General features: G+C 37.8%; 3 protein-coding genes across 5 annotated transcripts; 2 read left to right on the top strand and 1 right to left on the bottom strand.

Moving 5' to 3' along the window:
* Window positions 1-240: 240 nt before the first annotated feature.
* LOC141426689 (WW domain-containing oxidoreductase-like) lies at window positions 241-10972 on the bottom strand. Of its 3 annotated transcripts, none has more exons than XM_074085795.1 (6): window positions 10874-10972; window positions 5123-5252; window positions 4244-4497; window positions 3985-4164; window positions 2176-2443; window positions 241-568 (listed from the first exon to the last, which is right to left on the bottom strand). In XM_074085795.1, exons 1-6 carry the CDS (start codon window positions 10903-10905, stop codon window positions 290-292), a joined length of 1143 nt encoding a protein of 380 aa, XP_073941896.1. In that variant the 5' UTR covers window positions 10906-10972; the 3' UTR covers window positions 241-289. The 3 variants fall into 3 exon arrangements, with proteins under 3 accessions (XP_073941896.1, XP_073941897.1, XP_073941898.1); XM_074085796.1 differs by lacking the exon at window positions 10874-10972 and adding an exon at window positions 10734-10836; XM_074085797.1 differs by lacking the exon at window positions 3985-4164.
* A 2687-nt stretch (window positions 10973-13659) lies between these two features.
* l(2)37Cb (DEAH-box helicase 16 lethal (2) 37Cb) lies at window positions 13660-18278 on the top strand. Its single transcript, XM_074085787.1, has 5 exons — window positions 13660-14284; window positions 14974-15110; window positions 15233-16796; window positions 16884-17286; window positions 18040-18278. Exons 1-5 carry the CDS (start codon window positions 13956-13958, stop codon window positions 18262-18264), a joined length of 2658 nt encoding a protein of 885 aa, XP_073941888.1. The 5' UTR covers window positions 13660-13955; the 3' UTR covers window positions 18265-18278.
* Window positions 18279-19238: 960 nt separating this feature from the next.
* On the top strand, window positions 19239-23837 carry VhaAC39-1 (V-type proton ATPase subunit VhaAC39-1). Its single transcript, XM_074085788.1, has 4 exons — window positions 19239-19466; window positions 21786-22294; window positions 22470-22724; window positions 23229-23837. The coding sequence occupies exons 1-4, from the start codon at window positions 19247-19249 to the stop codon at window positions 23388-23390; spliced, it is 1146 nt and encodes a 381-aa protein (XP_073941889.1). The 5' UTR covers window positions 19239-19246; the 3' UTR covers window positions 23391-23837.
* The last annotated feature ends 892 nt before the right edge of the window (window positions 23838-24729 follow it).

Genomic DNA, 24729 nt, shown 5'->3' with positions numbered 1-24729 from the left:
CACGCGTGTCGTTTATAAATCTAAATCGGCTCTTATTAAACGTAACTTATTCTTTAGTTTTATCGTTATTCAATGCATTTATTACATTTTGATGAATTCCATATAAGTATTGGTACATATTTGTAACGTTTCGTTTAAATTTTTAGTGCCTCCTAGATATACAATTACTTATCTATAAGATTTTGTAAAGGAAAATTGTATTAAGACTATAACTTTTGTTAAATAAAAACTTTGTAAAAAAAAATTTGAAATTTTTTAATCAAATAAAAAGGAACAATCCACGTTACATTTAGCCAGAATAATTGGAGATGAGATTGTGTTCGTCATCGATGGCGTGTTTGGCATCGCTGGCGGGCTGCTTGGGTTGGTCGCGCGCGGGCGCGGGGTCAACGGCCGGGGTACGCTCGCGCAGCATGTCCAGCGTGAGGTCCATCACGCGGAAGGACAGGTGCGAGTCCAGCGCCAGGTCGCTCTCGGCGCGGCGCTGGCAGTCCCGCACGTACACCGCCGACAGCCCCGCCAGCGCCGGCGACGCCGCGCAGAACAGCGGCGTGCTGGCTGCCTGCCTCTACAACAGACGCCGTAACACATTGCTTACGAAATCGGGGTAAGTACCCCTAAAGGGGTAAAACTCTGTTCTCTGAAGGGTAACGAACAAGATGCCATTTATAGGTGCAGTCACCAGTACAATATCAGACACAACAAAGCGTGCATAAATAGGCTGGTAGGACGTATCAGATATTTTGCTCGCTTCGCTGCGGCAGATTTAAATGCAGGTGACTGTACAAACGTGACAGAAGAATCACACTACACTTGTGTTTTAGAGGTAAGTAAAGGCAACTAGTTTTTCAATACATTATGCTCGAAAAATTCACTTTCAAAGGAGGTCTACATGGCTCGTAAGTTCATTTTACCGCACTAGTGCGACTTTTTTACAGTTTTTTTTTAATTCTCCATTTTAAAAGTTTACAAGCAAATAGTTTTAAATGTCAAAAAAATATATATCGACTTATACGTAGAAAAAACTATAAGTACACAAAACTAAGTAATGAATTTTCAAAATTGGTTGTAGGTAATTATTATAAACTGTATTTTAATTACCTCAGATTTTAATGATGTTCACCTTTTATTTATTCGAAAAAATTGCACTGGCTGAATGCGTCGAACCCTTTCCTGATAATTTTACTTTACTTACCTAATTTAAAACTTAACTTACGCATGCGCATTCCGGACGCGCCATTTTTGTAAAACTTTGCGTTTTTTTGTTTTCATTTTTCAATTTTGTGTTATTAATTGCCTATTTTCTCACAAATGTATTCAAAAACGTCGTATGATACATGGTTGGCAAGGTTTTACAAACTCGTGACGATGAAAACCCTCGCCTTATGGCTCGGGTTTATCACTAGTCAACTCATTTGTAACACTCACTTACCAACCTCGTATCACAAATAACTATTTCTACAATTATCAGGAATAAATGTAATGAAAAAACACGGTCAGAAGAACTTGCGCCTTGTCTGAAAAAAAAAAACTTTTAAGTATCAGTTGACATGTGCAAAATAAATAGTTTCATTGTAGTTACACATCTCCCATACAACCACTTTGGTCACCACCACCTCTAATGAATGCCGGTTAACTACTCTACGTTTGCAACGACGTACAATGAATTTGTGAAATCAACTCCCGTCAGCATTGTTTCTACTGGCTCCGACATTGCAGCCAGTTCTCATGGACGGCAGTAATCGCTTACCCCGCAGTAGCCCACTTACTTGTTTTTCATAAGACCGCCTATACAACCATGCCCGCCTGAATGCCTGGGATTGGACTACAATGCCAGGGTCCCCCACGTTTGTGATAGGTATGAACTAAAGTTAACATCTGTGCGTTTAGGTACCAAGTCGTTGACATGAATTAAAACTCAAAACATCGACTAGTGTGAAAGTCACGGTAAGGTAATAGGAATGCATGTTCTTCTTTTTTAAATTAATATAAATCGCGCATGATTAATGAATAATTATACCCGTCTCTACTCATCACCGATCGATCATCACAAAAAACCGGTGACATTTTCTTATTTGTTCTACCGGTTAATTGCCAGGCGGGATTCGAATCTAAACAAAAGCTACTCGTATTATCAAATTGAACTCAGATTATTCTCAAGTTGTTTTCACTTACAACAGATTTGGAAAATGGCTGCATTGCATAGTAAAGCAGCTCGTAGGGCCACCAATTGCGACTCAGGCGCGTCTTGATGAACGAGCCCGGGTGCGCAGCGAACACGCTTTTGTTTGAGCCCAGCCATCGGTACCCGAAGTAGTGCATCGCCAACACGCCGCACAGCTTGGATACGTTGTAGGCCTTTATAGAGGTATATTTATCAGCTGGGAGAGAGAGCTGGTCCTCTGTCGGTACGAGCCTCTTTTCTACTGACCAACGTACGTTTCTGTAAGAAACAGAACTTTGCTAGATGTAGGTACGCGGAAAAAAGGTTTTCTTAGACTAAGACAATTACATTACCCTTCGTCAAGACAATAATATTTCGTATATAGCCGGACGCCATATGGTATTGGATGAAGACAAATATTGTCTTGGGTTATCTTACTTCAAGAAAATAATTACTTGGATTTAAAAAATATTCCTAAGACTATGCATATTCTTGGTCAAAGAATTCCTTTTTTTCCGTGTATATGTTGACAAAAAGTACCTAAAAGTCCGATAGTGAATGAAGAAGATACTCACTAAACTAACATACAGAATGAAAAGCAGCTAGATAGCGGATAGATACCTGGCAAAGGATATTTTAAAAGCTAGTAGGTAGTAGGTATTTTCAATAAGAACAATGGATATTGTAACTTCTTAATAAAAAATAAGGTTGAATTTCCAAATCAATTCATGTGGTCGCTAAATCGCCTCTACCTTATTAAGGGTTTATCATCATAATCAAGTTACAAACATTTTATAACTAAATTATACATTACCTGTATTGGTCAACCTTACAGTCAAGGAAAACCTGCACACATCTATGAAGAAATTCAATGTTGTGCGTGAAGTTGCCAATCGAACTAAAGCTCGCTTGTGTACTACCCTACGGTCCAATAACGGCTGGAACGCCTCAGTATGTCCCGGTATGACCAAAATCCGAAACGAAGTTTTCACACTTTAGGGTTCCGGAGCCAAAATGGCAAAACTGAACCCTTATAGTTTCGCCATGTCTGTCTGTCTGTCTGTCTCTGTCTGTCTGTCGGTCCGTCCGTCCGCGGCTTTGCTCAGGGACTATCAATGCTAGAATGATGTAATTTTGCATGGATATATATGTAAACTATGCCGACAAAATGGTACAATAAAAAATTAAAATAAAATATTTTTTAGGGTTACCTCCCAAAGACGTAAAGTGGGGGTGATTTTTTTTCTCATCCAACCCTATAATGTGGGGTATCGTTGGACAGCTCTTTTAGCCATTAGGGGTTCGCTAAGACGATTTTTCGATTCATTGACTTTTTTGCGAAATATTCAACTTTAAAGTGCAAATTTTCATTAAAATCGAGCGTCCGTAAAATCTAAACCGGTGGGTGGAAAATTGTGAAAAAATTCAGGATGATAGTAATTAAACTTGGAAGATTCCGTATAAAATACGAAACCTTCAGAAAAATATTACTTAATTTTTTCGTAATGGCTACGGAACCCTATTTTGGGCGTGTCCGACACGCTCTTGGCCGGTTGTTTGTATTACATAGTTATGAACGTCAAGGAAAATAAATCATGTAGGTACTCTGGTACGCACAAACGCTTGGTTCCACCCTGGAAGAACCTTTGTGCTAGTAATATCATGTTGACATCCCATACATCTGCCAAAGAAATCATAGCGAAATCGGTTATGAAAAGGCTCCACCCTGGTACCTACGTGATTAAATTTCCTTGACCGTACCTAAATATTGCAACAACTCAATGACCTAATTTTCTAATTAAGTAAATAGTCTCGTGAACCTGTGCGATTCCGAGCTTAGAAACACCACACGAGCATCAGGGGCTAGAATCTTTTCTATGTTCATTAGCATGTAGACGTGCCCCAAATAATTCACTTGAAATGTCGTTTCTATGCCATCTTCCGTAAGCGACCACGGAATGCCGAAAACGCCCGCATTCAAAATCACCATATCAAGTTTTCTGTAAGAATGCAATCAATATACAATAGTGAACAATCTTTAATGAGCTAGGTACTCAATCTAACACAAGAAACCCTTACTTATCCTCTTTGACTAGGTCGTCGGAGAACTTTTTTACAGATTTAAGAGAGGCTAGATTGAGTTCGCGGAGTTTGAGCAGTGGGTTATTATCAAACACATTCCTAACGACGATGCTGCCTGCATATGGATTCCGACAAGCCATGATGACGGAGCAGTCGCGTCCGACGAGGCAGCGTGTCATCTCTAAGCCCAGCCCGCTGTTCGCTCCCGTGATCAGGCATGTTTTGTCTTTCAAGTCGATATCTTTAACAACCTGAAAATAATACATTCAAGCGTCATACGCAGCAGCTTACCTATTTCGGATGGGTATTTTTATGTCCGTAACTTATTTATTACGCATAATAGGTAGGTTTCGCATTATTCATTTGCGCCGAATCTTAAACTTGCCGAAATTTAGTTCTGCATAAATCTTTATAAGCGGAATGATTGTTTACCCGAATACCTATTATATTAGCATAATATTAACATGGCCTAATTTTATTAAGTTATGCATAATATTGTTTAGCAAAAAGCAAAAAAAAAATACTTATATAAAAACGGGAAAATGGTAAGCAATATAATACTGTCTAAAATAATAGGTTACTATTAGGTTGTTAGTAATAGACCTTCAGGTTTAATAAACCTATCCTTAACATCTCTTCCACCTATCAATCATAGGCTCCGATTCCGGTTCCGTTTTGTTCCGATTCCGTTTCTGGTTCCGATAAACTAAATTGAAAATATCTGCTTCCGCTTCCGGTTCCGATAAAACCACATCCGTTACATCCCTAGTTTCGACCACCTTACTGCGGGCGTTGTTCACGTGTTACGCTTAAGTCCCGCTTGTAATAATAATGAATGAGTAAAAATCGTAAAAATGTATAAAGATATCAGCGTACCTCTTCTGCGGTAGGTCCGAAGATTTTAACATATCCAGCGTCAGAAACTGCCTTAGCCGTGCTTCTTATCAATCCGCATGCTTGAGGAAGTAATGTTTTCGTCACAAATCTAAATTGCACCCCTGCTGGCCTAGAAAAATAGAATGCAATTATGTACAACTAGCTTACGCCCGTGGCTTTGCCTCCAATGCAGAACTCCCTATACTGTAGGGATTTTGCAAAATCCGGGCTTTTTCCCTTTGTGAGTATAAAGAAGTTAAGATCTTTATTATTCTAATAAATATGATGTACTTATGATTTTTTTTATGGCAATCGGTTCCGTATTTAAGGCATGAAAGTGGAACAAACTAAATAACTTTCGCATTTATAAGTTTAGGGAAGCTGTTCTACCTCGGACAGTTTTTCTTTTTTTGATTTTTAGAAGAATAACTAATTATGGAATACACGCCAGATATTCAAATATCTAAAAACACATCATTAGGCTATGTTATACGGCAAAAAAACTAAGCGATTCGTTTCTTAATTTTGAGACAGTAGGCTTACGAAAAAGAAGGTATAAATGTCCAAGGTACGAGTACAATACAACACTTCTGATGTACCTACCTTGGACATTCGAGGTTGTACCTTGGACACGTGATTTTTTATCAAGAAAATATTTAATGATTATTTGTTTTATTTATTTATAGAATCGATGACTTATTTACTGGTTATTGCCACACAGCAGTTTTCCCGCCAAGTTCGTACATACCTATTATTTTATAGATCAAACAAAAAGTTACCTTAGTTTTTGGTTTAGACGCTGATTACATGATGTAATCGTATTGATCAAACGACTAAATTGCTTAATTTTAATTAAAAATCAACTCAAGATATGATCAGTACAAAAAAATATATTTTTTTTATTAAATTTCATTGGCCAAGGTACAACGTATTTTTAGTGTCCTAGGTACAACGTGTGTCCAGTTTTTTAGGTAAAAATGTGTCCAAAACGCACATCGATTTAGGTTTAGGCTGAAACAATCATATTGTTCCGTAGCTAATTAACTTAACTTCAACATACTGACTTTTATTACGAAAAATTAAAACATTAAACAAATAAGCTTCACTTAAAGTTCAATAAAAGTACTTTTTGTAAAAGGATTTTTGTTTTCATGTTTTTCTCATACCCTACATACAGCATATTCAGCGTTGCGTTTCGTTACTAACTTTAATTCGATACTTCCCGCCGTCGGTTCAAATGGCATATCACATGACATTAAAATAATGCGGGAACATTTAAATTTCGACGACTGTCCGAGGTACAACTATGGCCAAGGTCACAGATATAGATTACACTAGATAACGCAAACACCTTAATCTGTATGAAAACCGACCGTGTCGTTTTTTTATATTTACTGTGACGTCTCAAGAGCGAATTAGCGATGTGAATTCCCCGATGTCCGCGCAAAATCGATTCAAATGCGCCGCCCGCCCGCGCCGTGGAGCTCGAGTCAGTCACTAGTCATGATTAGTCAGTTAGCGGTCAGTCTTTGTATGGGGCCAACCCCGACGTTTGGTCGGGGTTCGGACACGCGAAGTAGATGCATTTGCGTAATCTAGTGTAATCTATATCTGTGGCCAAGGTACAACAGTTTCCCCTACATATTAATGGTAGTAGTACATAAGAAAATAGTAGGATATCGCGATGTACGAGTACACCTTACTACAGATGTAGTGCAATAGTTTGTACCTCGGACAGTCGTCGAAATTTAAATGTTAAGGAACCGACCTTACAAAGAGCTATTTCTCAAACATGACATTGAAATATTGACGTTGTGTTACAAACAAAGCTTTGGGCTTAAAACCACTAAATTTCACAATACCTTATTCACTAATACCCCAAATTTTCAAATTACCATGGCCTCATAATACCTAAAATGTCAAATTGTCTCTTGTATTAAAATGAACGAAATTCATTATGACTTTGACTTAAAATGTCATATTCGCTTAATACCTAAAGATTGAAATGCACAATTCATTCAAATACCAAATGACAGAAATTACAAAATATTAAAACAACAAACCAAAAACACCCAAAAGGCAAAATGCCTAATTTTTTTCACGTGTGGTGATTGAGAAATTTGATGGACTTTTAGTATAGTTCCTGTTCAACATACAAATTTAGGTATTTTAACTTTTGGTTGTTTTTAGCATAAGTATGTTGTTTTGCCATGAAAGTAATTTTGAAGTTTAGGTATTATGAGACGTAGGTATTTTTAAATTCAGCCATATTAAGATTCCGGTGTTATAAGAAAACAAAATTAGGCATTCTGCAATTTAGGTATTTTGAGATCTGGGAATATTGATCAAAAACAAACAAAAAAAATCAATTTAGAAGTTATAAGCCCAAAGCCAAATAAAATGCTGAGAAGTATCGCGCTGCAGGCGCTGGGGCTCGCCTGTCTGCGCGCGGTCACTAGCGGCTTGCAAAGAGATTTCATGCAACCTTGCAGGCCGCTGGCTGCCAATGCGACCGTCTTTTGTTTCAACGCGCGCTCTGCGACACGCACGCGACCCACGCCCAGCAACACCGCCCGCAGCCGCCCGCCGCCCGCCAGCAGCCAGCGCGACACGCGCGTCCACAACCGGGCGACAAGACTAGCGTCCCGCCAGCTTCATTTCTTGTTTTTTTTTTTTATTATTTCATGCAATGTTTGAGAAAAGCACTATATACAAGCCTCGGCCGGAACTTGGGGATGGCGGCCTCGCATCCCTATCCGTCTATATCTGCTTGGCCGGCAACCCCCTACTTCTCGGCCTCTACAGTAATCTACTAAGCTATTCCTTATTCGTTCTTTATCGGAAAAGTTCGTATTTATCGTGCTCTCTAATCAGCTTCAGTACTAGTTGTTTTGTTTGTTTGTCACTTTGACATTTGACACTGAATAATAAAATTCCATATTAATGAATACGCAAATGTCACTTATTTAATACAATAATTGACTGACACTTCGGGTGCCGTCGTATTCCGAGTTTTCCCGATGGAAAATCATTTTTCATCACACTTGCTCGTAAACAGTGTCGTAACAGTCATGCAGGCTACCTTGGTTGCAACCCCCCAAATAAAACCATCGACCTTAAAGTGCTTGTCATGAAACCCGTGGTCGGTAAATGAGTCATTGCGATTACAAATTTTCTTGTCTGAAGCCCAAGGTCGGTAAATGAGTCAATGTGCGTACTGTGATACTGCTGCGCGTGCTGGCCCACACGCACGTCAGGCGCGTGCTGCGGGAGGGGGAGGGCGGCGCTGCCAAGAGCGCAGCCTAAGGTATCGCCAATATTTGGAAGAATTATATTTTTTCTTTTACATATATAAAATTTTACTCGCAAATGTGATGAAAAACATTGTATGTCGCACGGGCGGTACTAGAATTACGAACATCGACTCATTAAAGCCCTGTCTTCGACTTCGGGCTTCTAAATAGACTCTCGTTCGTAATTCCTTATTTACCGCCCTTAAGACACAATGTACTATTGCACTACATCTATACCACGCACCATATCTTATCAGGTAAAGGGTAATAATCATTAGCATTCATAGCTAACTATTATACAGTGTGTTTACCATAAGTTTTATTTATCTTCTGGTTAACTAAGTATTTCTATAATTAGTAGGGTTTATTATTAGTTCAGAGGCCTGGGGGTCCTCCAACGCTTGGCTCCCCGCAAAGCCGTGCTTGCGGGCCCACTTATTAGGGCACCGTACCAACGCAAAGGATCTATGATTGTAATAATAGTCAACAAACATCACCTTCGTTACCTTACTTAACAACGTTAACTAAATTTGATTCCTGACCCATACTTAGTAGAATCTTCTCACAGTAAGTGTACCTAATAATAATTCCCTTGTCAAGCAATGCGATGTCACCATGACTTTTTTACGAAAATGTTGCATAGTGGGTCACGATTCAGTTGGTTCGAGTGTACGTATATATTAATATTATGTATGACCATTGCAGTCATGTAAAGTATGTGCCTATTATATCATAACAATATAGGTAAATAACGAATAAATTCAAAGAGCTAAAAATTACCAGCCTTTGGCGCGTGACACACTGAGCGGCGCACACACAAGATAAAATAAAAATAAGTTTAAATTAATATACCGTAAGATACCATATTATAAGTACAGTATATTATATATTATAGTTAAGCAAGCATCACGCACTAATACTTAGATACGAAAATATACTCAGCGGCACCAAATATGGCCCACCCAAACAAAATAACCGATTCTGCATACATTTGAGGGCCAGATTTTTTGATATATTCATCAGTATTTATTTCATGTGTTTTTAACGTACAATAAAGAGTTTTACAATACAATACAATATTACTTAATTTTATTGAAGTCGTTGCGTACAGTCACCAGCACCAATAATCTGACAAAACAAAGTGTACATAATTATCTGATACGACTCTACTATGTCTAGCTAGTAGGTATAGACCCGGTAAGACGTGTCAAATATTTTTGCACGCTCCGCTGTGTAGATATATGTATATATATATACATATAAATGCAGGTGACTATACCATCGACATCTAGGTACCTAACGTGCGTACCCTACATTGTGAGAGTAGGTATATCGAAAATCGAAATTCGTGTCGTTCCATCCCTTTGACGCTTATACTATTTAATACGAGAGTGAGAGGGACTGTACGATTTGCTTTGCAAATTTTTTAACTCTCCGTGTGTGTGCTTTTAGGTCCCCCCCCCTTCCTTATTTTTGCGGACGCTCACTGAGTTGAAACATGTGGAACTGTTTCAGTTATATTGTTTTAATGCGACAAGGTACTAAATAAAACACTTACGGTAAGGTACACCGTACAAGCATGAGAACGCCTGTGCATGACGTGTCTTAGTCAACCATAACATTGACAAAATCATCTACAAGTTGGTGGAACCGCCTTTTCCTAATTTTATCTGAATTGTCGGTCGGTCGGTGCGCTAGCATACTTAACTTAGGTGTATCTACTTTTCTATGGAACTAGTATGAGAAAATGTAAAGTTAAGTACTTACATAAGTTAAGGAACCGACCTTGCAAAGAGCTATTTCTCAAACATGACATGAAATATTGACGTTGTGTTACAAATAATAGGCTGAGAAGTATCGCGCTGCAGGCGCTGGGGCTCGCCTGCCTGCGCGCGGTCACTCTGGCGGCCTGCAAAGAGATTTCATACAACTTTGCAGGCCGCTGGCCGGCAATGCGACCGTCTTTTGTTTCAACGCGCGCTCTACGACACGGCCCACACCCAGCACCACCGCCTGCAGCCGCCGCACCAGCAGCCAGCTCGACACGCGCGCACACAACAGGGCGTCCAAACTAGCGTCCCGCCAGCTTGATTTCTTGGTTTTTTATTTTATTTCATGTCATGTTTGAGAAAAGCACTATACAAGCCTCGGCCGGAACGTGGGGATGCCGGCCTCGCATCCCTATCCGACCTCGCTACGCTCGGCCGTCTATATCTGCTTGGCCGGCAACCCCCTACTTCCCGGCCTCTACAGTAATGTACTATTTTTGAGCTTAACTACCACATACATAAACTTAACATTAGGTAGGTACTTCATACATTTAACATTTTGGGCACTTGACGTGAGAACGTTCGCCGACTAGCTTGGTACCCTAATTAAAATTGAAACTGAATTGGCTGGCTGTTTACCCGTTACTGTAGGTAAATAGTGATTTTCAAATTAAACTAATGATACTGACCATATGGCACGAAGACAATATGTAATATGCATTAGTTTTGAGTAGTTTGAAATAAATCTTTCCTATTTTTTGTCAAATTGAAAGTATTATTACACTTGTCATGCATTGGCTGTCATGTCAATGTATTTAAAAGACGTCGTGCGTAATGGTAAAATATGCAAAAAGGTTTCTTAGATTTTGGAGCTTACTTTAGTAATTTACTAATTTAGAAATGGCACTAGTCATAGGAATACTATGTTGTTAGGCCTTCCGTTAAAACATGCGCGGGCGCAAGCCTGCGTAACTAATATTGTAATATAATAGTATGAGCGAGCGACGCTAACTTGACCGGTTTTATATTTATCGTACACATAACTGTAAGGCCTACCTATACCCTTTTGTCTTTCTCAATAGTAATTTGATATTTACGGGTGTGTTCGGGAGTCACCATCCGCGCCATTCTGCGCTCATGCTGTCAGTGCTTGCTTCAGTGCCAGCTATTCAGTGTGCTTGTTATCGGTAGTGCAGTCAGACTTAGAGCGTTTTCACATTTTCCGATCCGATATCGGTATCGGATGATACGATATCGGGGCAAGTAAAATATATGAAATAATTATGTACCTGTCTTTCTCTTTCACATTGTCCGGCCCGATATCCGGCACCGATATATTGGCGGCACCATTGGACGCCCGTGGGCTGTCGGACGATGCGTGGCGGCCATTTTGAGCCGGCCGTATCGGCCGATGTTGTCGGAAATAATGTAAAACAGCACATGGTGTCGGCTGTCGAGTGCGTCCATCGTCGTCCGATACCGATAATGGATCGGCTAATGTGAAAACGCTCTTATGCTGCCAACATATCGGTGCCGGCTCCGATATCCGATATCGGGCCGGACAATGTGAAAACCTAGTTTTTTCTATTCCGTGGTTAAAACGCTCTTAGCCGTTAAAAAACTCTTTATTTTCCACGCAATAAGAGCGAAAAGGACGTCGATCGGCTCGACGTTTACTGACGGGAAGACGTCTTTTTCGCTCTTATTGCATTATACAGAAAGTTGAATACTGGGAAAGAAATAGGATAGTTTTATCTCGGAAAATTGCATAAGTACTTAGTTCCCACGGGAGAGTGTTAAACGTATTAGCTAGTATGTATTAATAAATATGAAAAAATAGATGCATGAATCTTGCTTTTGTGATAATTGACAATGTAAAACATCAAAAATTTATTAAAATCAGGGAACGTGAGGTCACGTTTTCGAACTATTTCGTTGTGCAGTACGACGATAACAGTGACTCCCCGAACGCACTATTTAACCCTTAAATTGGCAAGAGTAAAAAAATACAAAAACAAGTGGTACAGTATCATACCTTTATTTAATACCGTCTTAGGGTCTACAGCATTATTGGTTTTAGAAAATCTATGATGCACGTTGCCAATTCTATAAGAACAAAGCAACATTATTTTGTGTACACGCACCGCTGCCAATCAGGCAGTACATCTAAATGACCGTCAATTGGTGTCTTAAATATTGAAATTTCCCCATTAAACTATCTAAACATACTATCTGTATTGAAATACACTAGTCTAGTTAGTATTACAATGATAGACAAGTAAAATGTTTAAATCCTTGAATGTGACAAATCTAGCAACTGAAGTTTGTTTACATTTAGTTAAATACTCGTACCTATCCAAATCAAATATAGTGTGGAACTGTCGAAAGCAATTTCGTGTTTTCGTTTTTCCAACAGCGAAAAAAAGGGGCATATATGAGTTGCTCTGAAGATGAGCTCTGGTTGAGTTCGAAACGCGCTCAAGTGTAGATGGCGTGGCTATGGATTGCATAGAGTTTAATGTGGGCAAAGCATCATAATAATTAACTGTGGATGGCCAGGGCAGAACTTTTTCTCTAATGGGTGAAAGAAGCATCGTGCATGCTTTCAGAATTCAATCGGTTTTGGATATACATATATATTTATCAACCTCATGCTCATCCAATAAGCAGTATAGCAAATTTAAACGTTCCAAAGAAGAGTTTAGAGAAGGTGCATCAGAGCTATCATCAGAATCGAATTGTGGCGGTGCGTGCGGTTTAATTTCCTCGTCCGGATTAGAGCCACAATCATAACATGCATTTTCTACGGGAATTAAAGCTAAAATCTTATGAGGTCGACTTTATGTTAAGCACTAGCATACTGTTTAAAAAGATTTAAAATAAACAAGGGACGTAAAATCGTTAATTTGAAATCAAAAAATGTACACGGAACTTGGTAATGTACACCGCGGTTACCGAAGTTAATTCACCTTGTAGTTGGCAACGTACATGGTGGTTACCGTAGTTGAATGTAAGTACTTCTTCACAAACTTGGCGACGGTAACCGTGGTGTACGTTCTAATTTAACAGTGATTATCGTTGTTATCATGCTGAATGTACACAAAAGAACCAATTGTTCGTATACTTTAGCATTTTCTCATAAAACACAAAACATAATAAGCATAACTTGCATAGAAAAAAAGTTGAAATTTTTTAATAAAACTTTCCCTAGGTACTAGAATGCGACGCCGCGTTGAACTTATTTTTGACACTGACGTTAATTTGAAATTATTGCCAAGTCACATATTTTTTTAACCATTCATCATAAAATTATTTAGTAGTTTTTAGTCATAAAAGTTTCAAAAAATATATATATTGATGATAGGATTTTTTATTAACTAACGTACACGGTGATGTACAGTGCCAATTTAAGGGTTAAAACCATTCACGTCAAATTGACATCATTCATGTGTCAGTCAAGTCAAATGTCAATTGTGTCAATATGTCAATAGCCATATTTTTTTAAAGAAACAACAACTAAGAGCCTAAGAGCATGTTGAGAGTTATACGATTTACAGTACCGAGAGAATAAATTTAAGATTTGGGTGTTATAAAATATACCTCCCCGTAATCTTTATTCGATAGCCCCATTGTGTATTGATACAACTGGGAACTTTGTATGTTTTGTTCGTCGTTTACAACCGATTCTCGATCACATGATAACAATATAAGATACTTCGTTAAAATTGAATTAAACTTATTTCCAATTATTACTAAATATTGTAACAAAAGATGAGTACTGGTAAGCGTCGATATTCATCCTCTGGCAGCGACAGCGCTGAGGAGACGCGAAAAAAAGATCTGAAAGAGCGAGATGAGTTTGCTACTCGACTTAAGAAACGTGATGAACAGAGAGTCAAGAAGGTAGCTGAAAGTTCCAGTAAGAGGTCTTATGAAGAAGCTGCTAAACGCCTTAAGCTCGAAGCCGAGGACAGAGACAAATTGCTCCCGAAATTGCGAGTGCAGTCGCGACGCAAGTATCTAGAGAAGAGGAAAGACGACAAAGTCGTCGAACTCGAGGCTGACATCGCCGACGATGAATACCTCTTCGATGAAAACATGTGAGAATATACTTGGTTAAACTTACAATTTGAATATACAGGGTGTTTTTGACCATAGGGCTTCAAATTCAAGGATTGATTCTACTTGCATATCATCAGGCCTCGGGGCTTCTATTCTGGGTAGTTATGCCCTTCGGGCAGGATGAAACACTAACCTAACCTAAACCGAGTTTTCTAAGTGTCTGGCTCCTTAGTCCTATGGCCGAACTCGCAACTTCAGATCGTTCTAGTTCCTAAACGGTCAAGTTTATAAAAAAAAATCTATCAATAAAAGATGATTATTTTAATGTTTTCTTTAGTTAAAAAAAAAACTAGCAAAAAATTTCTAAGTCCTAAAATCGGGCCTCTTTTGCTATACCCCAACTGGGATATTAACTTTACAATGCTATGCATAAGTTTTATTATCCCTCTTGACTTTAAGTGGTAATTAGTGATTTTTGGTTGTCACCTGAACTAACTAAGCTACTTTTAGCTGACTGGTGACTTGTAGATGACTGATGACCATGGCCGCTGCAAATAAATAGTAGTTGTGATTAAGTCCCGAGAAATATTAATAGTTATGAAATTGTTGAAAGTTGATATAGGTTTTTCTTCATTGTTGAATATTTGTTTTAGATTTCGTAAAAACTACTTTTGGTTTACAAGCCTACACTTACAATATGCTGATACTTTACTGATTCTACTTTCAGATTAACAGAAAGAGAGAAAAAAGAGAGAGAACACAAAAAAACTATTTTGCAACTTGCCAAGGAACATGAAAAAGCTAGAGAACTGGAGAATGTTCAAAGATACCACATGCCACGAGACTTGGGTAAAGGAGAAAAAGGTAAGGTTTTTTATATTATTATATTTATGAAACACCATGTACAATAAACAATGTTAAAATACTTAAGTTTACATCCATTTTCTTAAATGTAAATATATGTATTTTATTATTTATTCTTCTAGGAGAATATATTGAAGTTGATGACAATGAAAAGCTTCCTCACTCTGAACAACGGAAGTGGGAGCAAGAACAAATTAAGTCTGCATTCTTCAAGTTTGGTGCCAAAGATGCCAAGGCACAAAATGAATATGAACTGCTCTTGGATGAACAGATTGACTTTATACAAGCTCTACAACTTGAAGGCACCAAAGAAAAGAAAGAAGAAAAAGAAAAATCAGAGTATCAAAAGATGCGCATGACAATTGAAGAAACAAAAATATCCCTGCCTGTGTACCCCTTTAAAGAAGCCTTAATAGAGGCTATCAGAAATTACCAGATTTTAATTGTAGAAGGTGAAACTGGTTCAGGTAAAACAACACAAATACCACAGTATTTGCATGAAGCTGGTTTTACTGATGATGGAAAAAAGATTGGGTGCACACAGCCTCGTCGAGTGGCTGCCATGTCTGTAGCTGCCAGAGTAGCCCAGGAAATGAATGTCAAACTTGGAAATGAGGTTGGATATAGCATACGTTTCGAAGACTGCACATCAGATAGAACTGTCATAAAATACATGACAGATGGTACACTACACAGGGAATTTCTATCTGAGCCAGATCTGGCTTCATACAGTGTGATGATTATTGATGAAGCTCATGAGCGTACATTACATACAGACATTTTATTTGGACTTGTGAAGGACATAACAAGATTCAGACCAGATTTAAAATTACTAATATCAAGTGCAACATTGGATGCAGAAAAATTTTCGAACTTTTTTGATGAGGCACCTATATTCAGAATTCCAGGAAGAAGGTTTCCTGTTGATATTTACTACACCAAAGCGCCAGAGGCTGATTATATTGATGCTTGTGTGGTATCAGTTTTGCAGATTCATGCTACTCAACCTCTTGGAGACGTTCTAGTTTTCCTTACAGGACAAGAGGAAATCGAAACTTGCGTGGAAATGCTACAAGAGAGAACAAAACGCCTAGGGAAGAAAATACGAGAACTTATTATTTTACCTGTTTATGCTAATCTGCCCAGTGACATGCAGGCCAAGATCTTTGAGCAAACTCCAGAAGGGGCTCGCAAAGTGGTTTTAGCCACTAATATTGCAGAGACATCACTGACAATTGACAATATCATTTATGTTATAGACCCTGGCTTTGCCAAACAGAACAATTTCAATTCTAAGACTGGTATGGAAAGTCTTATAGTAGTCCCAATCTCTAAGGCATCTGCCAACCAGAGAGCAGGCAGAGCTGGCAGAGTTGCACCAGGGAAATGCTTCAGGCTCTACACTGCCTGGGCCTACAAGTATGAACTGGAAGATAACACTGTCCCTGAAATTCAAAGGATTAACTTGGGAAATGCTGTTCTCACCTTGAAGGCTCTAGGGATCAATGACCTTATCCACTTTGATTTTCTCGACCCTCCCCCGCATGAAACACTTGTATTAGCTTTAGAGCAACTGTATGCTCTTGGGGCCCTTAATCATCATGGGGAATTGACAAAAGCTGGCAGACGAATGGCAGAATTTCCCACAGATCCAATGCTAGCAAAAATGTTATTAGCAAGTGAAAAGTAAGTATCATTGTCACACACTTTCATTGTCTATTACTTATGCAAGTTAGTGTTTTTATAATAATAAATTATACCTTTTTCTTTTAGGTACAAATGTTCAGAAGAAGTTGTCACAATAGCTGCAATGTTGTCTGTCAACAGTTCAGTTTTCTACAGACCTAAAGACAAGATAATTCATGCTGACACTGCCAGAAAGAACTTTTTCCATCCCTCGGGAGATCACTTGACATTAATGAATGTATACAATCAATGGGTAGAGTCAGACTTCTCAGTACAGTGGTGCTATGAGAATTTTATCCAATACAGATCAATGAAAAGAGCTCGAGATGTGAGAGAACAACTAGCAGGTCTCATGGACCGTGTAGAGATTGAAATGGTTTCCAGCATATCTGAAGATGCTAATATAAGGAAAGCTATAACTGCTGGATACTTTTACCATATTGCAAAGTTTTCAAAAGGTGGTAACTACAAAACAGTAAAACACAATCAAGTAAGTGCAATAATTTAATAATTTCAAGTTCTTTTTTTTACATACAAAAATATAATCACTCAGAATTTCAATTTGGTCTTCAGAGATGAGACATTGGCTAATGTGGAGGTGCAATGGATTGTTAGAGCTAATGGAGACCATGCTTAACAATGTTCACAATTAAAACCACACAGAGAACCTTAATTATAACAAATATTTGATTAACCCCTCATATGCTTAGGCACGGATCCGCGCCAGTTCATGAATTGCGTTAGCACATATCCGTTCCAAAGTTACTATGTATGATCACATTTTACTAAATTTTCTACTTTACTGCTGTAAAACATAGGTCAAAAATAATTTACACTGATTCTGAATGCGGCCGCAATTGAGGTGTCAAATTGTGAAACCGGTCCCGCATATGATGGATTAAGACACAGTAATACTATTTGTGTATTGGAACAATTATACCAAATTTTACACTTCCTCAGCCTAACAAATTGTTGTACTTATCAAGACTGTTTCCAAATAATCCATGGCTATTAGTTACTCATAAGTTCATACCAATATGCACCAGAATTTGAAAGTGTTCCAATATAAAATAATCCTTCTAATGGTTAAAAAATACATCTTCATAGTATAACAACTTAAAAATTCAATAATAACTAACCTGGGAGATCATTCCAAAACCAATGAATATAAATAGAAACTAACTAATAATCTACATGTTTATTATAATACTACTAAATAAATAAATAAACCTTTTATTTGCAGACAGTAATGATTCATCCTAACAGTGCTCTTTTTGAAGAACTGCCTCGCTGGGTCATATATCATGAGCTTGTGTTCACATCAAAAGAATTTATGCGACAAGTAACAGAAATTGAAAGCAAGTGGCTATTAGAGGTAGCTCCTCACTACTACAAATCTAAAGAACTTGAAGACTCCACTAACAAAAAAATGCCAAAAACAGTTGGTAAATCTGCTAATAGCCAATAAATATTTTAATTTGATACTGCTATAATTTATAAGTTCAATCAAAAATCGGATACTCTGCCTTTCCTTTCCCAGTCTCCATATCTGGTGGGTTCTGGTCCTCGTGGCCCACCAACCTCTCCTGTATGTGGATTAGTGTTGTTAGGCCAAGATGGCAAAGGATCATCTTTGGCGTTTTTCTCCATTTCAATTTGTTCACCAAGGTCATCAATGTCTGTAGTTTCTCTTAGCTTCTTCCTAAATTCTGCCAGCCGCTTGGATTCTTCCTTCTTCGGCTCTTGAGCTTCAGTACTCGTATCGGCACTTGCACCGTGAGAGTGCTGTCTGGTGTATAAAACGTTTACCCAACGACCTGGAAAAATGTTCCGGAAAAAATAAAATAAATGTAGGTGTAAAATTTTATAGATTTCATATCGAAAATACAAACTGTGACACCCGTAACACGACACGACGTGTGAAACTGGGATACCCGTAAAAGTAACAAATTTGGAGTTGATATAAAAAATACAAAAATACTCCAAAAAACCAATCACAATTTATAGATTTCTTTAAATATTGATTACTGTAGCTAACTCTTCTAACCTCGATTAGAAATTCTATTAAGTATACTGGTAGCAAGCAACATTTTAAAAGAATAGTAAATAATTTACAAACAGTAATTCTTTTTAAATTGTATTCTTGGTTTGGTTTATTCCAAAAACAATTTCAAGATTTTGAAGTTTCGCATTAGAATGTTGCCAACACGGACGATACAAATTTTACTTCGTAGGTTTTTCGAAAATTAAAACAATTATAAATTTTATTTTTAACACAATCTTAAGTAAAATAAATAAATATACAAAAAACGGTGAAAAGAGATACACACAGTTATTTACCTGCAAAATCTTGCGAAAGTGCTGTCACACGACAATATCTCGATCTGAATAATATTACAGATCTAATGTCTCAAACAGCTTAAGCGTCTTTTTGTCTATGGCTGAATCATATGATCAATGATCGACTGACTGTTTCATTCTTCTATCTTTGGGTGGAAGTAGCTGTAAGCCGTAGTAAAAAGCTTAACTTTTCATTTATACCATCAAAAATGAAGGGGAGCTATTTCAATATCGATGCGGGATATTTGGAGGGATTGTGTCGTGGATTTAAATGTGGCATTCTCAAGCAAGCTGACTACCTGAACTTGGTGCAATGCGAAACTTTGGAAGGTACGTCCGCATAATTACTCATTATTATCTATATATTAGAACTCAACTGTTGCAATTATCAATACAACAAATGAGAAAAATAAAAATTATAGGTCATTAATAGATGGCACACCTATCCTAGCTCGTAATTGTTTGTAAACTTGTCAACCCTTCAGCTTCAGTTCTCCTGAATAATGCCTATAATCAACTAACCATAATATCTGAAATGTAATGCAATGTACTTGAAAAATACTATATATACTGCCATATTGTATACTGTCATTATTTCCTAACTATCTGTACCCAAAGTAGCTTTTGCTGCCTCTCTTTGCATCTCCTTTATTCTATTTAAAGACCGAAAATACATTTAAAACCGACAGTTATAGCAACACCAGTTTTAACGACATATTGTATGTAACAACCAAGAAAACAGTCCCAACTTGACCTTATATACCAAAATAACACTGGTTATAACAACCAACCTTGTTTAACAACTAAATATTGCAGTCCCTTCAATGTCGTTATAAATGGTTTTAACTGTTCCTACACATTTCAGCCAGCATTCAATCAAAGCTATCATTACCATACATCATTATCGCTGGAGCAAAAACGATTTGACAGTACTGAAAGGTTATGACAAATAAGCAATAACAGAAGTGACACTTAAATTAAGCAACATATTATGCCTAAGAGTTTAATAGTTCATTGTGTCTTAAGGGCGGTAAATAAGGAATTACGAACGAGAGTCTATTAGAAGCCCAAAGTCGAAGACTGAGGGCTTAAATGAGTCGATGTTCGTAATTCTAGTACCGCCCGTGCGACATACAATGTTTTTCATCACATTTACGAGTAAAATTATATTTCTAAAAGAAAAAATATAATTGTCCCAAATATTGGCGATACCTTAGACTGCGCTCTTGGCAGCGCCGCCCTCCCCCTCCCGCAGCATGCGCCGCAAGGTGCGTGTGCATGTGGTCCTGCAGCAGGAGCGCGCGCAACAGTATCAGTACGGGCGATGACTCATTTACCGACCTTGGGCTTGATGACGAGAAAATTAGTATGGGCAGTGACTCATTTACCGACCACGGGTTTCATGACAAGCACATTAAGGTTGAGGGTTTTATTTCGGGGCTTGCAACCAAGGTAGCCTGCATGTTACGACACTGTTTACGAGCAAGTGTGATGAAAAATTGATTTACTTTATTTCTAACATCAGACCTCCATACTTGACTTGATTGATAGTACATACTTAAAAAGATTAACTACGCAATTGCAATGCAAACTCTTTAGTCACTTTTCCTATTTGACATTGTCATTTATTAATTATTTGTAATAATAACTGTGTTCACAACATAATTATCGAGCGCTTTTAAAAATGCCGCGAAGGAAAAAAACGTGTGATGAATTTGTGGAGTCATGGATAAAGGATGGATGGAGTTATGGCTGGGAAGAGCTGGAAGAAGCCGCGCAAGATCGAGCCAAATGGAAAACTCTTCTACAAGCCCTATGTCCCTAGTGAGGGATAACAGGATCACATCATCATCATCATCATGGATAAAGGATTACCCCAAATTACACGCTCATGATACAAAATTATATTGCTCCAAGTGAACCTAAGTTTCTGCCAAACAAAATCTGCGGAATGACATTTCAACTTGCAATTTTAACTTCTTAGATGCTCAGAATTTGTAGGCAGAATATATCCATTTTACTAAATAGACATTCTGTTGTATCTATTCTTTAACTGATTTGTTTTTGCTCCCGCTATAACGATGTATGATCATTACAGAGATCATGTAAATTATACAAGTGAATATCTGAATAGTAAACAGCACAAAAGTAGGGCATAAATTCAAATAACTCTCTTGCTCACATTTGTCGTAAACAATCTAGAGGTTAATATGATTTTAGGTTCTACTTCCTTGCCATCTACTATACCCAGGCTATGAATGTTATATGTTTGTATTTAAGTTTATATGTATCTGTTTATGTAGCTCTGTGGTCTAGTCTAATATGCACGGTATAAGCCATACTTATAACAGGTTAACAGGTCAAATGACATAAATATTCTCACAATATAATTTATATGTCAGGGAACCTTGGGCATCTAATTGCTGGTTTGTGTCCATTGTCCAACCTTGACTTGCATAAGACCTTGATCCTGAGGCCATTTTGTCCAATATGCAGACGCTCACAATCACATTAAACATGTCTTTCTATCTACATCCTAACCTGTTTCACAAAGAAGTAGTAGACAATTTGGCCCCTGTATTTGTTACTTTGAAGTAGAAGTTTCAAATCAATTGTAATTCACTGACTAACATAGATCTTCTTTTGCAGATTTAAAACTTCACCTGCAGGGTACCGACTATGGAACCTTCTTGGCTAATGAACCCAGCCCCTTGGCGGTTTCCACCATAGATGACAAGCTGCGTGAAAAACTCGTCATTGAGTTCCAGCATTTACGGAATCACTCTGTGGAACCTCTCTCCACATTCTTAGACTTCATTACGTACAGCTACATGATTGATAACATCATTCTCTTGATCACTGGTACTCTGCACCAAAGGCCAATTTCGGAACTGATTCCTAAATGCCACCCTCTGGGCTCCTTCGAGCAAATGGAAGCGATCCATGTGGCAGCTACTCCTGCTGAGCTTTATAATGCTGTCCTAGTGGACACTCCACTGGCTCCATTCTTTGTGGATTGCATCAGTGAGCAAGATTTGGATGAGATGAACATTGAAATCATCCGTAACACCCTGTACAAGGCATATTTGGAAGCCTTTTATGATTTTTGCAAACAGATTGGTGGTACTACTGCTGATGTTATGTGTGAGATCTTGGCAGTAAGTAGTTGGATTTTAATAAAACTTATGTATTGCTTCTATAAATATTTTATTACACTCTTTAATTCTAAGTATGTGTCTCTGAATTCTCTACAAATTTATTGATGCCAATTTACACTGGAATGCAATAAATTAAAATACTGAAATTTTAAATTCCCTTTCAACTTAATTTTAGTTTGAGGCTGATCGCCGTGCCATCATCATTACCATCAACTCCTTTGGCACGGAGCTGTCCAAGGATGACCGTGCTAAGTTGTACCCTCGCTGTGGGAAACTGAATCCCGACGGCTTGGCTGCCCTGGCGCGCGCTGACGACTACGAGCAAGTGAAAGCTGTGGCTGAGTACTATGCGGAATACCAGGCGCTGTTTGAAGGAGCAGGCAACAATGTTGGGGACAAAACTCTGGAAGACAAGTTCTTCGAACATGAGGTCGGTATTTTGTATAATAATTATATATATTTCATTCCCTACTGTTGAAATTACAAGTAGTTTAAAAAAATAAAGAAACACTTTTATGGTTACTGCATAACTGCGCCATCATCAGATCCTTCTGGTCAAATTACACCCTAAGACCATTCTAACAAGCCTAAACATGGCTATGTTATGTTTTGTCCTGGAGTTGCAGTGCATAGCTTCTGACTCCATCATTCATTATATCAGCTCAATAGTGCCATACTATTGAATTATCATATTCATCAGAACTACACATAATTGCTGTAAGTTTAGTAGTTCACATTCAGTGGTTTCTTTTATGTATATCAAAAACAACAAACATTGTAATTAAAACTTTAACTTCTCTTCTACTTTCGTGAAATTATATTTCTCTTACTTTAATCCAGAGATTGGCTGCATCATCTACTTTTTCCTTCTCCACCACTTGTATGATTGTATGCTGTCTGATGTGTATCCAATAAGTGTTTTTCCACATGGCAGGTGAGCCTGAACGTGCACGCCTTCCTCCAGCAGTTCCACTTCGGCGTGTTCTACTCGTACCTCAAGCTTAAGGAACAGGAGTGCCGCAACATCGTCTGGATCAGCGAGTGCGTCGCCCAGAAGCACAGGGCAAAGATCGACAACTACATTCCCATTTTCTAAACTTTAATTTATAAGCACTTGCTTTACATTATAAATGAAATCATAACTCTATCCGCATAATGTACATATAATGTTAATATTGATTTCAAAAAACAGGAAATTATTTAATTTAGTGTCATTATTTTCCAAACAAGACATAAATAGATTTGCTGTGATTGTAATTTGTTTTTTTTTCTGCACATTACCATGTCTTACTTTAAAAATTAAACAGTTTAAACGCAGTATAGTAAGATTACTGTAACCTGTAAATTACGACAATAGATTTAGGTCACATGCTAGGTATTTATAAACACATTGCAACATAGTGTTATTGTATTAGGTCACTAAATACATTTTAAGTGACTGTTATTAAATAATATATTATTCTGTAATGTAGTGCAAATAAGATGCCTACCTTTTTAAAAGTAAAAAATGTATTAGATTGATATTAAAGCGTATTAATGTTAAGATGTGTAATTATTTCACCTATCTACCATTACATCAGGCACAAAATGCAGCAACTCACTATGTACAGTGAAATGCAATAATATGTATCTATTCGCACCACTCAAAAATATGTTACCACTGCCTTATTACGACGGACTAAGTCTGTTGTACATATTTTTGAAATACTGAATAAGTTCATGTTTTTACACTTGACTGTACCTACCAATCTTGTCCGAGTCACAGAACTGCGGGAATGATGAGGCCGCACAAACAATAACAAAACTATTATACATCAGTAAAACCCGTTAATTCACTCCTGTTGCTGCTGCTTCAATCACTCCTTCTGGCTCATGCTGAGGCACCGACTTCAAACTAGTAGAAAATTATTTTCAAGGTTTTTAACGTTGGCTTCATTTTTTGTTAATTTTTTTTTTCATGGTTTTTAGTGATTTGTAGCCAAAGTGCATCACATCGATTCCATTAAGCTTAAACACGTCATAGTTATATTATTTTATAACAGAGTACTGGTACCTACGGTCTTCTTTTTAAGGTCCAGTTCACCAAATGATACTTTCTGAATGTAAATGATACTTTCTGACTTGGTGTTAAAAATCGTTTTACCTAGGTATGCTTTAAAAATTCGAGGGTTGCCCTCGATTTCTCTAAGATCCCATCATCAGATCCTGACTTGTCAATGGGACCACCTCGGAAGTGTGTCCTTCAGAACAAATAAATAATTTTGAAATTTGGCCCACAATTGGCGGAGTTATTGCGTGACAAATACACAAAAAAAAAACTTTTACTCAACTGCAAAGAATGAGGGTTATGTGCTTGAACCGTATGTGTATGTACGTCTATTCCTATGTCCTCTCGTAACTACTCAACAGCTGAACCGATTTTGATAAATGATATG

This window comes from Choristoneura fumiferana, chromosome 3 (assembly GCF_025370935.1).
Source record: "Choristoneura fumiferana chromosome 3, NRCan_CFum_1, whole genome shotgun sequence".
In the NCBI taxonomy this organism is placed as follows: domain Eukaryota; kingdom Metazoa; phylum Arthropoda; class Insecta; order Lepidoptera; family Tortricidae; genus Choristoneura; species Choristoneura fumiferana.
This window is presented reverse-complemented; position numbering and strand designations above follow the sequence as displayed.